Source organism: Miscanthus floridulus, chromosome 5, assembly GCF_019320115.1.
Source record: "Miscanthus floridulus cultivar M001 chromosome 5, ASM1932011v1, whole genome shotgun sequence".
Classification (NCBI taxonomy): Eukaryota; Viridiplantae; Streptophyta; class Magnoliopsida; order Poales; family Poaceae; genus Miscanthus; species Miscanthus floridulus.
The window spans coordinates 67998446-68014791 of record NC_089584.1 but is presented as its reverse complement, the minus strand read 5'-3'; the positions used below and the strand labels follow the sequence as shown (position 1 = coordinate 68014791).

Here is a 16346-nt window from a genome sequence, read left to right as displayed (position 1 = left end):
TTTTTTATGTTTGTAAGAAAAATGATGAGAGAATCAGGAAAACAAAGATGACATGCAAAATAATAAGGGAAAGGGCATGAACGGACTTGATAGTCCAGAAAAGAAAAAAGAAGAAGAAGAAGAAAAATAAAAAGAGGAAATCAAGAAAAGAAGTCGAACGAATACACAAAATGAAAAATGGATCGGATATAGTAACGGATCCGAAATAGTCTAAAAACAGGAAAAAGCCCAACATATGATGGAATAGGAAAAGAAAAAAACGAATTTACTATATATAGTAATTGTATTGGCTGGACTTTTTTTGCGTAAGAGTATGGACTCTTTGGTTAAACATAGACCCTACACAACTGAATACGTTTTGGAATCGGACTCCGTATCGCGCTAGGCAATAGCTATTCTAACTCGTATGAGCACGGGTTGTATATATATAAGTCCCGATGGAAGAAACTTTCTATTGTCTGGTAATTAGAGGGAGACGACCAAAAAATGGATCGACGAAAAAAATGGCCAGAAATTTTGCCTCTTTATTATTAGGTACAGGTATAGATATATTCATGTGAGGTCATGTTTCGAAGCATTTATTATAAGAAACACGATGGTGCAATCGTAATTTAATTTGGATACTTGGTTTAACCTTTTTTAGCTGGTAGAAACTATGACGCAGAAATTTCACGAGATTCAGTTCATTAAAAAAAAGGTAGAAATTGAAAAAATTTCCACGTTCGAAACGGGCCCTCGACATCTCCATTTGACATTCTGATGCCATAAGCGTTTCAATTTGTATATACTGATGCATGTGCTGATGAAATGGATACTCTGTCTCAAAATAAATCTTCATTTCACATGTTAAGAAGTCAAACAATCTCAACTTTGACCAAATATATTTTAAAAAAATTCTAATATTTATGATGCCAAATAAGCATCATTAGATTAACTACGTCCCATATTTTCATATTAAATCTATTTAAAAATACAAATGTTGATACTATTTTTTATAAACCTAGTCAAAGTTAAGATTGGTTTATTGCGAGATGAAGATTCATTTTTAGATGGATGGAGTAAGTGTTATTATCCATAGCAGAAGTGTTAACCTTTTTGCTACTCAATATACTTATGGATTGATCGATGCATCTTTGGACGAATATAGGGTCTCCATGTTTTTTTTATCGAATACGAACGATTGTAAAAAATCTTTGTATTAAGTAGAAGTAGAGTATATTTACAAGATTACCGGTGACTGGCAGGTGCGAAAAGTACTAGGGATTACACCGTGACAGATAACAACCTGGGATCATCACTGTTGTTGCGAAGCCTATGACTGCGCCAAAGCTCGAATGCCGGCTGCTCCTGCTTCAATCCAGTGATCGGCTTCAGCCTTTATGATCTGGAGAAGCTCGTTCGCGCTTGCCGTGGACTCCCTGAAGCACCTGGCATTGCATTCTTTCCAGGTTTCTCACGAGATGAGCACGAACAACGAGTCTAGTCCGGCGCGCTGATCACCATTGAACAGGGAGCGTAGTCTCCGCCCCCATCTCAAGGGGATTTTGGTGAAAAAATGATGACTTCTGTAAAATTCCTGGTTTCAGAGTGGCTCTTAAAGTGGGCACCTTTTAGCAGGGTTTTCAATTTCGGTATTGCAAAAATTTCGACCACCACCGAAACTACCGAATTTCGTGAAATTCGGCCGAAATTTTTTTAGAGACTAGCACATGAAGTATGCTTTTTCAAAAAAAAAACATTTAAATTTAAATAAATATTAGTATGATTTATGACTACACATCTATTGAATACAAAAATATGCAATATAAACAATAAAAAATTGAGTCTAAAGTTATATAACACATGTATTAGTGTATTACAAAATTTCGGATTTTTCTTTCGGCCACCACCGAAATTACTGAATTTCGCGAAATTTCGCCGAAATTTTGAACCCTGCCTTTTAGTTCAAGGCGCATTTACATGAGAGAGGCACCGCACAGCCATCGAAATCAACGTGATTGCACCACATCAGATTGGAAAATGTCCAATATCAGATTCAGAACACCTTAAAAAGGCACCAGGTCCGATAAAATCATGGCCCTCTGAAATCAATACGTCCACCCGGATACCTCATCAGAGGTCGAGTTTCAGGGCAGCAGCTTGCATGCTTCGCCGTCGACGCCTCCCCCCATGTCGATCTCGACCTCGAAAAGCGGGGGTCGCCCAGCACGACCTCCGCGTCGCCACGCGCTCCGTCCCTGTCCCTCAGCAGCTCCACCACTCTCGACATGGCCGGCCGCTCGTCGGGGTTTGCCTGTGTGCACAGCAGCCCGATCTGCACGACGCGCGTGATCTCGTCGACGACTTTCTCCTGCTGCAGCCTCGCGTCAACGACTTTCTCCATCGTGTTGGCCTTGTAACTGTGCCAAACCTGCAACCATCCACAACAGTATTATCGTGCTCGGTAATACAGACCTCATTAGGCAAATAGAAATCTACGCTGCTACGTTCAGAGAATCAGAGATGGTTCAAACCTCTGCTAAAAGTGAGTGACCAGAGTGAGACCCCGTCGACCCACAACACCGCTTCCCGGTGACGATCTCGATAACCAGTACGCCGAAGCTGTACACATCGGCCTTCTCGGTGAGGTGTCCATGTACGACATACTCAGGAGTCAGGAGCCATATAACCACTGCACATATATCGAGCCATCTCACTTGGTGAGATCTTTGCGATTCCCTCGCAGAAAGATCGTGCATAACGGAAGCAAACAAAACAGAAGATAATCATGCTGTCAAGGCATTACTTACACTGTCCCTGCAATTCCTCAGCCTGTTCGCTTGGTCGTAAACGATCGTAAATTTCCAACCAGAACAGTATTTTTCTCTCACACCAAACCAGTCCAGCAGTAATAATCCACTATCGTATACGATCAGTTTCAGCCCTAGCCGAACATGCTATCGTAAGATGAGTTATGTCACCGCATAGGACTCGGGCAAGCCCAAAGTCAGAGCTTCAGCTTTTGATCCAACAGGACATTGCTGGCTTTGATGTCCCGGTGAATGATCCGAGTTTCTGACTCTTCATGGAGGTAGCATAGGCCCTCTGCTATGCCAAAAATAATATCGAACCTTTGCCTGCCAATCCAGATGCCTGTTCTTGTCATCAACTGCATATATAGAAAAGAATGGTACTTGAGTTACTATGTGGCATATAATAATCACCAAAGAATAAGTCATATATTAAGCTCCCTAAAGGGAATCACAAGTTATGTACAATGCTGATATTCTCGTAGAATTGCAAGTGGCGAAAGTCGTTCACCTTCATAAAATCTGTGTTAATCCACTATCAGTCTGTAACAATACAACCTTGTGGGTCAACGGAAAAGGAGATTGTGCTGACTCATATGCTGTAGGTTTGTTATCTTTTATATAAATAAGTCTTCATTTTGGACCAGAAACTGTTTCTCTGTATCATGTTTTAAATTATGCTGCCCTTACCTTCTAATTCAACATGAAACCAGTGTCCATGCTGACCATGCACGAAAAATATACGATAGGATGAATCTAGAATGAAATGAGTATTAAATTTACCATATATGAACAGATCTAAGCTCTTGTTGAAGTGATATTCATATATCAAGAAGCTTTCCGGGCCATCGACACTGCATCCAAGCAATTTCACCAAATTTTTGTGACGCACTTGGCTTATCACATCAACTTCATTGAAGAACTGGTCGACACACTGTTTTGTGTTCAGGAACAGTCTCTTTGCAGCGACTTCATTCCCATCAGGAAGAACAGCCTGTATGTGGAAGTAATTACAACCTCTCTAGTGACAGGAACTTTGCAGTCTTGCAAACACACAGCATCCTTGCACCAAAAAAAAAAGGATCCACGTATATACCTTGTACACAGTACCATTGCTGCATTGGCCTATCTTGTTCTCTACACTGAATGAACATGTCGCTTTCTTTAAATCCTTATAACTGTAATTCAGACTTGATAGGGAAATTCTGCAGGAAGTTCAGAGCCACACAGGCCTGTGTTAGACATAATTTGCTGCTCTCCATTCTCTCCTTGGTTGGAGACTGGTCGGCTCGGCCGACCACTCCCTGTTGGGAGTTGGGGTTGTAGCTATAGCAGTATTGCAATATGCCACCTCTAGTACATTAGTTAGTAGCTATTATATCAGCCAAGTCTTGGTAGTGAGCTGAGGTAAGCTTTGTACTGCTAGGAGTAGTTGGTATACCCTGTACCTTAGGAGTAGGTAGTTGGTGTACCCTGTACCTTAGGAATAGGTAGTTGGTGTACTCTTGTACTCAAGAGTAGATAGTTGGCCAACAGCTATGTATCTGATAGAGGTACAACTAGAGTTGTATATATTACATTCAAAGGGCAATGGAATACTTAATTCAGTTGTCACAAACCAAAAGACAAGGCTTCGGTCAACGTTGGTGCTTGTGCTGAGTGTGTGTGCGTTATTCTCAATCTTTTTCTTCTACCTCTAGCCATAGTGAGTGAGTGTATGTGCTGGTAAGCTCGTTGCTTACCTGTGCAGGGCAGCCAGCGATCAACAGCCTGCAGTTGCTCAAGTTTGTCGAGCAGTTGGAGCCAATAAAAAAGCAGATTCGATAACGAGTAAAGGAAGTTTAGGACAAGCTACAATACTAACCCTTCGATGATCCTTCTCCTGCCTTGCAAGCTTTCTTCTTCTTCCATGCCAGTACTGAAACGACAAGTACAAGAATGAGACCAACAGAGGAACTCAGGACTGTCCAAAGAACAACCCGTTCCTTTGAGCCGAAGCTTGCCGCAGAATCCTTTGAGTTCCAGAAAGGTGTTGTCGAATATCTGATGAAGCAGCCAGCAAAGAGTGCACGGCCTTCCTCTGCCGGTGCACATTTAGCCACCGATGCTGCAGCTGCACTGAAACAGGCTGCACAGCTCGAAGTGTTCAGGTTCTCCCAGCACTGAGCAAGTGCATAAGCTGCAAATTCTGTTGATCTGAAAGCTGAAGTAACAGCAAACCCTTTGTTGCTCTTGACAGCCAAGGAAGTCACATTACTCAACACAGCATTCACAGCTGAACCAAAGCCCTGTTGGTCTGAGCTGTGGTTACTGGAGGAGCACACACTTGTATCCAACGAGTCCATGACCTCATCGAAGAAAGAGTAATTTGCATACCTCATGAAGCAGCCATCAAGATATATCCGGCCTCCAATTTCAGGATAGCATTTCGGGAGAAGAGACCTTATTTCTGAGTAGCACAGCGTGCAGTCAACCTTGCTAAGATCTTCCAGACATTGCACGAGCGCATAGAAGGTAATAGGATCTTGCCCAACTGAAGTTATCCCCCATCCCTTTTGCTCGAGATCTGAGTTCAGGATTGTCGAAGGCGACCACAAAGTTGTTGGCCCAAACTGCCCCAGGACCGTCATCTTTGGTTTTGTTGCAGAAGTCATGAACCACCGTTGCCCCAGGGTCAGCCAGGGTAGTGGTTGTTATCCAGGAGGAGAAACAGGCAATTATGACAGGAGCCAGAAGAAAAGAACAGTAATATCTCATTCCGGAGACACTGAACCACTCTATTTTTGTTCTTGTTAGAATTTCATGGCAAGATTCTAAAACAAGAAGAACAAAAACAAGAAAAGGCTGGAAAATACTAAGATAACAAGTCTGCTTCAGCAAGCACCAGTGTTCACTGAACAAATCTTATACAAAAGGGCGTACCCAGTACAGAGAGCTCCCGCTCTGTGCGGGGTCTGGGGAAGGGTATTAGTGGCAAGCCTTACCCTCGCCTATGCAATGTGGGGAGACCACGACTCGAACCCGGGACCTTCCGGTCACAAGCGGTAAGACTCTACCACTTGCACCAGGCCCGCCCTTCACTGAACAAATCTTATACAAGTAAGAGATTAAATTTTTAAGAGCTTGTACATGAAAATAAGCCTGCAAGGAAACAAAGAATGAGCTATTGACACTCTTTGCTGAAAGTTGAGGGTAGGAGGGGCACAACAAAGATACCTTCAGCTGCCTGCCCTCCAGTGAGTTCCTGACTTCCTGCAAACCTTTGTGAGATATTAGTATTACATTTATCCCTTTTTTAGAGAGAGACTGAGAAATTTCTGTATGCGTTTGACTTCGCCACACTACCATGAATTCAGAAGAACCCTGGTAGTATTTTCAATCTTGCAAACAACTATCTAGAATAACAATCAGCATAAACTGACCAACAAAACCCTACCCCTGTTAGCCTTGAATGAGTCTGTCAGCCAATTTGAGAATGACACCTGGCATTCCACTCTGTCAAAATGAACACTTTGAACATCAAATAACTATGTGTGGAATCATTTATCCATTTTGACCAGTACAGTTTTCCAGACATCAAATTTGAAAAGTAGTAGCATGATGAAGACGTTTTCATTGAATTTCCAGTGATGCTGATAGCTTACCACGTGACATAGCATGCCCATCATACTTCTCTCTCTGAACAAGCCAAGTTTCAAGCTATTTGTTAGTTCAACTCTTCACAAGAAACACGAGAGTTAACCTGCCAAGTTATCAGTCTGGCTGTGGAGATACTAACTGACTTGAATGCAGGACTGTTATTTTGCTGGTCTAATATGATTGGGATCACTCTGATAAAATCCATAACCAACTTCCATTTCCACATGGAATCAAACTAGTAAACCTTTCTATTGTCCAAGTTATATGTGGCCTTCAGTTTTATGCTGAATACAAAATAGTGGCATGCCCTTATAGAATTTACATGAAAAGGATAACCTAATCATGGATCTTCATTCAGCAGAAATTATTGCTTCACTTAAATGAAAATGTTTATTTTTCTTACTTCACCAAGCTCAAGTCATTTGGAAGTGTCAGCAACCACAAAAATCAACATCACAGCTACCTTTATCTGATTCGGATATTTTACCAGGGTTTTCTTGGCCGGTGACTCAGTAACTATTTGAAGACATTCTACCTATGGTGATATGTTCAGTTGATCAACAACAAATACCAGAATGAAGAGTACCACTACCACTTTAATGGTTATCAATCGCCAGTGACGAAGCCAGGATTTAGATTTACGGGGGACAAATATCAATAGGGGTCATTTACCCTTTAATTACACAATAGTTTAGCTATGAAGAGTACCACTACCATTTTAATACTTATGAATCACCAGTGACGAGGGTTTGTCTACTCCGTACTTGGGCGAAAATCTTCTTTTCCGCACCTGAATGTTTTGCTTTCCTTTATTCCTAATAGCATACATGGAAGTTATAAAACTAAGATCCAAGTACAAATCTTCTCTCCCACACCCCAATTTTAGTTACCATCAACTTATGCTGGATGTATATTCAATGTAGAGTTATGGTGATTATTTTGGTGCAATTTCTAGGTAGATTTGGTGTAACTGAAAATTCAGGTCTGGGGAAGAATATTTCACCCAATTTTTAGAACACCTTTAATCTGGATTTGGGACTCCTCTAAAACGCCCTAAATTTTCCTTATAGTATTTCTGTCCAATCTATCTGATAGTGTAGGAGAGCAGTTTCACCTAGGCATGATGTAGCAAAACTGTTATCAATATATTTCTGTCCAATCTATCTGATAGTGTGAATCTCATGTTTTAGTTAAGTGGGCGTGTGTTTGTGTTGTTTTTGTACTCGAATAGGGTCTAACCAGACTCGTGTTTTTTTCTACCTTAATGAAATGACACGCAGCTCTCCTGCGTAGTTTGAGAAAAAAAGTGTGAATCTCATAAAAAAGTACAATCAGAGAAAAGGAATTTATAAATATATAATTTAGAAAACATTAAACAGATTTGCATGAATGACCTACATGCCAGCAGACATGATTTTTAGTTACCATTTTAAATGTTTCTAACAGAAAATCCATAATTTCAGTCAAAAAGTCGAACCAGGATTTATGTTCTGAACTCGGATACCTATATCATTTGTTGCAAGACAAAAGTATCAGTGGTTACACGATAAATAAAAACAGTTAGCTTTGCAGAATTCATCAACGGGTTATTAGCCTCATTCATTAAGAGTACCATATAAATTTATATCGCAAAATTCATATGAACTCGCTTGTATTTATGTATAACTATGGTGGGACAAAATATATTTATGTACAATTGTGGTGGTGCCCCCCCCCCCCCCCCCCCCCCCCAGTCTAGCACACTTATGAATTATAGGCTGCTGGATTCCTCTCAAAGATCTATCTGCTAACACAATCATTTACATCATACATAACTGTACAAAATCTTAAATATATTTCTCGTGAAAACTAGGAAAAAAATCACCAAGATTATCTCCCACTTAAGTAAGATCGGGACGAGCCTGACAGTTACGGAGCAGAATTTGAGGACATCAATCGTGAATGTTCCCCTTCTTTGATGTCCTCAACAGCATCGACATTCAGAAATGGAGGGTCACTCAAGACAATCTCCAAAGCATTCCTGTGGTTTCTCAGCAACTCCACCACCTTCCCCATTGTAGGCCTGTCATCAGGATTTTCTTGCGTACATAGCAGTCCAATGTGCAGTATATGCATGACCTCATCCCTGATAGAGTCTTCAAAGATGCTTCGATCAACAATCATCTCCACTCTGTTATCCTTGTAGTGTTTCCATACCTTGAATTTAAAGAAATTATTCATATTAGACGCCTTATATTATAGCTGGAACTTGAAATGGTCAAGTAAAATGGTCTGATAATTTGTTTTAGTTAGTCACTTTGCCTTGAAGAGTGATTTGTTTCTAAGGCTGACTACACCTGTACTCCTCTTTCCTTCAACAAAGACGCAAATTTGCATGCTGCGAGTGAAGTGCACATCAATCTGGAAATTCTTGTTTAGAACTACTATTTGTGAAATGATTCCTAATATACAGATCCTAAAATGATTTAAACATAACAAATAGGCCAAAGTGCTATTTCAGCGAAGTCTTCTCAATTTTCTACCGAAATACATGAATCAGTATACTAGTACCATGTTAGATAATCTTTTGCATCCCTTGTGTGAATGCACAGCAGGTGAAGGAGGCGCCGAAAAGGGCTCCCTGCTGTTGCACTGTAGCAGCTGCAGGGGCAAGCGCCGAACGGCTCGCCTGCCGCACTGTAGCCATAGCAGGGGCAGACGCCAAAGTCAACCCTGCTGTCACATCTAGTAACTGTAGCAGCATGTTTGCTGTACTAGGACTAGATGGATAGAGTTGTATATATAGTTTGCCACTACAACTCAGTAAAGAGAGTTCAGATTTACCATCTCCTATACAGAGCTCCGGTCAACGCTGGTGTCTCTGCTGTGTGTGTATGCTCTGTTCTCCCTCCCTTCTACCTGTAGCCATAGTGTGTGGTCGGACAACGTCTGTCGTGGTCGGCCATGGTCGGCAAGACTGGTGAGTGGTCAACTCACCTAAGCCGGTGATCTTGTGGGCTAACAAGTGGTATCAGAGCCGTACAAGCGCCACAACAGAATGGCGTGGTGGAGCGTCGGAACCAGACGGTGGTCGGCATGACTCGATCTATGATGAAGGCCAAAGGCATGCCGGCAAGGTTTTGGGGTGAAGCGGTGACCACGGCGGTGTTCATCCTCAACCGCGCGCCCACCAAGGCCCTAACGGGCAAGACGCCATTCGAGGCTTGGCATGGACGCAAGCTGAGCGTGTCCTTCCTCCGGACATTCGGCTGCATCGGCCACGTCAGGAAGACGAAGCCGATCTTCACCAAGCTAGAGGATAGGAGCACACCGATGGTGTTCTTGGGCTACGCGGAGGGTACCAAGGCGTACTGGCTCTATGACCCACGCGGAGACAATGTACTTGTCTCGCGCGACGTTGTGTTTGACGAGAAGGCGGCTTGGGACTGGAACAGTCCAAGAACAGGGGGAGCTGGCGGCTTCACCAGCACCTTCGTCGTCAAGCACTTAGTCATCCACGGTAGTGGAGACGCTGGGGAAGAGGTGCTGAGCACTCTGGGAGGGGTGCTGAGCACACCAGCGACAGAGCCCAGCACTCCAGGAGGGTTGCCGAGCACTCCGGGAGGGGTGCCGAGCACTCCAGGAGTAGAGCCGGGAGGTCCTGCTCTGGTCGGCACCACTTTAGGACGGATGCCGAGCACTCCCATAGCAGAACCGAGGGGTCTTGCATTGGTGCCGACCACTGCAAGATGTGTGCTGAGCACTCCAGGAGAGGTGCAGACCAGTCCAGGAGTAGTGCCGAGCACTGCAACCGTTGTGCCGAGCACTCCAGGTGTTGTGCCGAGCACTTCGGCGGAATAGGGAACTCCATCGACGCTGATTGAGTTCAACTCACCTCCAAGTGACATCACTGAGTTCGTTGATGCCTTCCACGATGGTGAGGACGTGCGGTTCCGTAGGCTGGACGATATCGTCGGCGGCACAGGGCCCTCAGGTCTGGCTGGTCGGCTGCTTAATGACCAAGAACTGTTGCTCGTCAGTGCAGAGGAACCACCCACGTTCGCGCTGGGCGAGCATAATGGAAACTGGTGACGGGCGATGCTGGAGGAGATGAAGGCGATCGAGGAAAACGAGACATGGGAGCTCGTCGATCCACCTCCAGAATGTCGTCCGATCGGCCTGAAGTGGGTGTACAAGGTCAAGCGGGATGAGCTCGGCGCCATTCTCAAACACAAGGCGCGCCTCGTCGCCCGAGGCTTTGTCCAGCGTGAGGGCATCGACTTCGAGAAAGCCTTTGCGCCAGTAGCACGCATGGAGTCTGTCCGTCTGCTACTAGCCTTGACAGCAGCAAAGGACTGACGCGTCCATCACCTGGACGTAAAATCGGTCCTTCCTCAACGGCGAGCTGGCGGAGACGGTTTTCGTCAGGCAACCTCCGGGTTTCGCCGTCAAGGGAGCGGAGCACAAGGGTGCTCCGACTGCGCAAGGCGCTCTACGGGCTGCGATAGTCCCCACGAGCGTGGAACGCCAAGCTTGACGCCACGTTGGGCGAGCTTGGGTTCACAAGGTGCACAACCGAGCACGCGCTCTACACGCGGTGACGGGAAAAAGGAGGAGCTCATCGTCGGCGTGTATGTGGATGACTTGATCGTCACCGGCGCGCGTGCACAGGACATCGACAGCTTCAAGCGCGAGATGGCAGCTCGTTTCGAATGAGCGATCTCGGGGCACTCTCCTACTACCTAGACATCGAGGTGAGACAGGGGAAGGAGCAACTCACGCTCGGTTAGAGCGCGTATGCCTCAAAGCTGTTGGAGCGGAGCGGCATGGCTGAGTGCAAGCCATGTGTGACTCCGATGGAGGAGCGACTGAAGCTGACGAAGGCCAGCACCATGGCGAAGGTGGATGCAACACTCTACCGGAGCATCGTCGGCGGTCTGCGCTACGTAGTCCACACGACTGCCGGACATTTGCAGTTCGTCGTGGGCTACGTCAGTCGCTTCATGGAGTATCCTCGAGAGGATCACTGGGCTGCAGTGAAGCGGCTGTTGCGCTATGTCAAGGGAACGGTGGATCAAGGGATCGTCTTCCCCTAAGACAGACGAAAGCAGGCTGCAGCTCACTGTGTTGAGCGATGCAGACATGGCAGGGGGACATCGACAGACGACGGAGCACCTCTAGGCATGCTCGTCTTCCTCAGGTCGGCTCCAATTTCATGGTTGTCGCTGAAACAGAAGGTGGTGGCGCTGTCTACGTGCGAGGCAGAGTACGCAGCAGCGGCCACAGCGACGTGCCAAGTTGTGTGGCTGCGCTAGGCTGCTGGGCGAAGCTGACCGGTGCGGAAGCTCATCCACCAACACTGATGGTGGATAACCAACCCGCCATCGCCCTTACGAAGAATCCAGTTCTCCACGACCGAAGTAAACACATCGACGTGAAGTTCCACTTCCTCAGGGACTGTGTCGATAGAGGGCAGATCGTCATCGAGTTCGTCGAAACTGGTCGGCAACTCGCGGACGTCCTCACCAAGCCGTTCAGCCGTCTTCGACTCATAGAGCTGAAGAAGATGATCGGCATGGAGGGGGTTCAAGGGTAGCAGAAGGATTAGGGGAAGAATTGTTAGATAATCTTCTGCATCCCTTGTGTGAATGCACAGCAGGTGAAGGCTACGCAAAAAAGAGCTCCCTGCTGTTGCACTATAACAGCTGCAGGGGCAGACGCCGAACGGCTCACCTGCCGCACTGTAGCCACAGCAGGGGCAGGCGCCAAAGTCAACCCTGCAGTCACATCTAGTAATTGTAGCAGTATGTTTGCTGTACTAGGACTAGATGGATGGAATTATATATATAGTTTGCCACTGCAACTCAGTAAGGAGAGTTTAGATTTACTATCTCCTATACAGAGCTCCGGCCAACGCTGGTGTCTTTGCTGTGTGTGTATGCTCTGTTCTTCCCTCCCTTCTTCTATCTCTAGCCATAGTGTGTGGTCGGACAACGTTTGTCGTGGTCGGCCGTAGGTCGGCAAGACTGGTGAGTGGTCGACTCACCTGAGCCGGTGATCTTGTGGGCTAACATACCAGCTCTACAATCTCAGTTTTAATGAACAATGATAGATGCCACTACGCCGGTATGAAGCTGCTAAACTACAAGTCTTCTACCCAGATCGTTATTAGCCCCCCATTCTTCTCATAATTAGATTTTGAAAGAATTTCGACCTCTTCTGTAAATCTAAATGGATAATTAGATTGAGTACCAGCACATTTTTGGGAACATGCAGACCCCGCACATGAATTATGATTACAGAACTATCATAACAGAAAGCAAGAAAATTCAATAGTGAGGTCAATAACATCATGGTAGTACCTTTGTTAACAAAACCTGTCCTCCATGTGAACCATTTGAGTTGCTACATCTTTTCCCTGTTACAATCTCAAGAACAAGAACACCATAGCTGAAGACATCAGCTTTCTCTGTCAAATGCCCATGCACTATGTATTCAGGAGCCATGTAGCCTCTGCAAGACACTTATTTTGTGAGTTTAGTTTAGAAACTCAAGTCGCACCATTACCGTTTGACATGACAAATTAATAACCCTGTAAATACTTCTGTGAAGACGATAAAGGATCTTACAATGTTCCAGCAACACCAGTGGTAAGATGAGTAACGTCTTCTCCAAAAGCTCTTGCAAGGCCGAAATCAGTTATTTTAGGTTTCAATTTATCATCCAATAGAATATTACTAGCTTTGATATCTCGGTGAATAATCCGTATTTCTGACTCCTCGTGGAGATAAGAGAGCCCCTCGGCAATGCCTTGAATGATATCGACCCTGAGATCCCAGGTTAAATTTCTTCTACGACTTGTATCTGAAAGAATATTTCAATACAATTGGTTATTGCAATTTTGAAACACCCATTCTAATTTTCTGTAAAAGAAACAGCAAAAAACAAAAGAGCAAGTTCTAGGCAGAACTTGAAAGGATCAGATGCATTATGTTTTACTATCAAAACATGAAGTAGGACAGTTTCTTCAAGTAGTTTCTTCAAACCTGAATTCTGTTATGTACTTGCTCTTTTTAACATTAAAACATGAAGAATGATAGCTTCTGTAGCTTTTATTGCTTTTTTTTTACTTTGGCACAAAAATGGCACTTTAAAAGATTGGCAAGGCAGAGCCAATTATGAGTGAAGCCTACTCTTACATTGACAGAAAGATTGACAAGATTACCCTTGATTCCCTTTTTTAGAATAACCCATCAAGATACTAAAAAAATTGACTCACGAATAGCATCATACTGATTGAATAATTCTAAGCTAATGCTAGTCATTCTCCATCCTAATTTGACACTCTTCAAAGAATATTACCAAAAATTAAATAAAATGAAACAACATTAGTGACAGACAGCATCACATCATGGGCTTACCAAACAAGAAGAGATCAAGGCTCTTGTTGAAGTAGTATTCATAAACAAGCAAACTCTCTGGACCATTCATGCTGCAACCAAGCAACTTAACTAGATTCTTATGACGAACTTGACTTATTAGGTCAACTTCATTGAAAAACTGATCAGCCCACTGCCTCGTATTTAGGAATAGTCTCTTGACAGCTACTTCCTTTCCATCCATAAGAACAGCCTACAGAGTTGGAATCTTGGGGTCAATATCTGGAAGTTAAGTTTCATTTTTAACCCATTGCTCGGAAAATCAAACTAACATCTCAGATAAGGTAAACCTTTTATACCTTGTATACAGCACCGTAACTTCCTTGACCAAGTTTGTTTGATGGATCAAAATAATTTGTTGCTTTTCTTAACTCTTCATATTTGAAATTCAAACTGGACTGTGCAATTCTGACAGAGAGTCCATCTCCGTACATCTCTGTAGTTCATTACAGATATATCAGGTATCAAGAAGAAAATTTCCAAATATTTAACTTTCAAATCTGAAACTGACCTATGAAGGAGTTGCACCCTTTATCCCTGCTGAGAATTCTTTTCTTCCATGCCAGAAAAGCAATGACGAGAACAATTGCAAGAGCACCAAGAAATGAACCCAGCAATATCCACAAAATGCCATTGTTTCCTGCATATTATTGAGAAGTTATTTTAAGGAAAACAGGAAAAACAAATGAAAGGAGCAGCAGGACATTAAGGTAAGGAGGGAAACTTTTGGTGCTCCTTTAGTCAACAAGAAAAATATTAGTATTAGGTAATTGGTGACAAGATAAACAAGAACCATTCATGTGTGAAAAAATGTCAAATGTTTTCTTCGTCCAAACAAATAAGGATTTCACATTGGCTTAGCAATGATGATAACGTAACTAGACTATTCTTACATATGCACTGACGTTGCGGCGACTCTGTCGGCTCTCTTTCTAGTTGTAGTAACTAGTAACTATTAGGAAAACTAGCAAATGCTTTGGTCAAAACAAAGGTGATCCGAAACAGGCCTGTTTAGTTGCTGGTTTTGACAATTTTTACATTGGCTACATTCTAGTAGATGGCAAAGCCAAACATCTTTAGGTTTACTCCGTCCCAACACTTCCAGTCAATAAAGTTAGGTTGATTAACCATGATTTTCTTCGATTGATTTTGATTTTCAACGTGACATAAAGAATAACGTGATTATCCGTTGAGTTTGGTCAACAGTTGAGCAGCATCGAACTAAATCGGGCGAGCAGAGCAGCCAAAGCATTGAATAATGTGGTTTCCGAATTTGAATTTGTCGTACCTGACGAGCCCGATCCCGCCGTGGCGTTGACATTCCAGAATTGCCTGGTGGAGTAACGGAGGTAACAGCCTGCAAAAAGCGCGCGACCCTCCGTGGCCGGCGCGCAGGGCGCCACTGCGGCCGACGCCGCGCGGAGGCACTGGGCGCACGCGGTGCCGTTGAGGGTCTCCCAGCACTGCGCGATCGCGAACGCCGTGGAGGCCCCCACGGTCGCAGACCCCGCCCCGAACCCCTGGCTCCCCGGAGCCTCCGCCGCCGCGGTGACGTTGTCCAGCGCGGCACGCACGGCGTCCCCGAACGCCCGTGGGTCGGCGCCCGTGTAGTTCCCCTCAGCCGCCGTCCCGCAGACGCGGGCGTCGCTGGCGGCGTCGAGGGCCTCCCCGAAGAAGGAGTAGTTGCCGTAGCGTCCGAAGCAGCCGTCGAGGTAGAGGCGGCCCCCGACGCGCGGGTAGCACTTGGGCAGAAGCGAGCGCACCTCGGCAAAGCAGAGCTTGCAGTCGACGGTGGAGAGGTCGCGGAGGCACTGGCCGAGGCCGAAGACCGTGTTGGGGCCCGAGCCGACGGCGGAGGTGCCGAAGCCGTGCGCGCTGACGTTGGTGTTGAGCTCGTCCATGGCGGGCACGAAGTTGTCGGCCAGCGTGGAGCCGGAGACGGCCGTGCCCGGCGCGCACGTCTGCCCCGCCACGGACGTGCGCGGGTCCGCGGACGCCATGGAGCAGAGCGCGAGGAGGATGGCGAGCGCGAGGCCGAGGACGAGGCTAGGTTGTGGCGGCGCCATGGCGTGGCACGAAACGGGAACGGGGTTGCGCCGTGGCGGGCGCGTGCGGTGGTGCAGGACGCGGCGTTCCGATCGGGAGGGGAGAGTTTTATTATTGGCTGAAGAGCACGGAGAGTTGCACACGTCAGGAGCACGTCGCGGTGATTGTCTAGTTTGGAAAGGTTGAGACTTGAGAGGGATTGCGCCCTCGCGGTCGCGGGCGTGGGGAGGACAGGAGGTCGGAGGAGCGCACGGAAGTCTCCGGGCGGCGGCGTGCCGTTGCCGACCAGCGCGAGCGCGCCGGGCCAATTAATGAGTCATGAAGGAGACAGCGAAGGCCACCACCGTGATGCCGGGAGCCCGGGACGGCGGCTCCACCTCGGTGACCGGGCTTCGGAATTCGGATACTCTGTAGAATCTGGCTGCAGGAGATTGCCAGCGCCTACAGTAACAGT

The 16346-nt window shown here is 45.7% G+C and overlaps 1 protein-coding gene and 1 pseudogene across 1 annotated transcript; both read right to left on the bottom strand.

Annotated features, from left to right (window-relative positions):
* Window positions 1-1928: 1928 nt before the first annotated feature.
* On the bottom strand, window positions 1929-6157 carry LOC136452293 (cysteine-rich receptor-like protein kinase 2; annotated as a pseudogene).
* Window positions 6158-8177: 2020 nt separating this feature from the next.
* On the bottom strand, window positions 8178-16034 carry LOC136452291 (cysteine-rich receptor-like protein kinase 2). Its single transcript, XM_066452913.1, has 7 exons — window positions 15135-16034; window positions 14358-14486; window positions 14146-14282; window positions 13829-14039; window positions 13037-13271; window positions 12770-12920; window positions 8178-8624 (listed from the first exon to the last, which is right to left on the bottom strand). The coding sequence occupies exons 1-7, from the start codon at window positions 15910-15912 to the stop codon at window positions 8337-8339; spliced, it is 1929 nt and encodes a 642-aa protein (XP_066309010.1). The 5' UTR covers window positions 15913-16034; the 3' UTR covers window positions 8178-8336.
* Window positions 16035-16346: the final 312 nt, after the last annotated feature.

Bases quoted from the DNA above. Each gene is read 5' to 3' on its own strand.
- LOC136452291 (XM_066452913.1), bottom strand. From the start codon at position 15,912: ATGGCGCCGCCACAACCTAGCCTCGTCCTCGGCCTCGCGCTCGCCATC. The intron at 14,283-14,357 runs GTCAGTTTCAGA...AATGAACTACAG, and splicing joins AGGGTGCAACTCCTTCATAG to AGATGTACGGAGATGGACTC. The intron at 12,921-13,036 runs GTAAGATCCTTT...AGTGTCTTGCAG, and splicing joins ACTGGTGTTGCTGGAACATT to AGGCTACATGGCTCCTGAAT.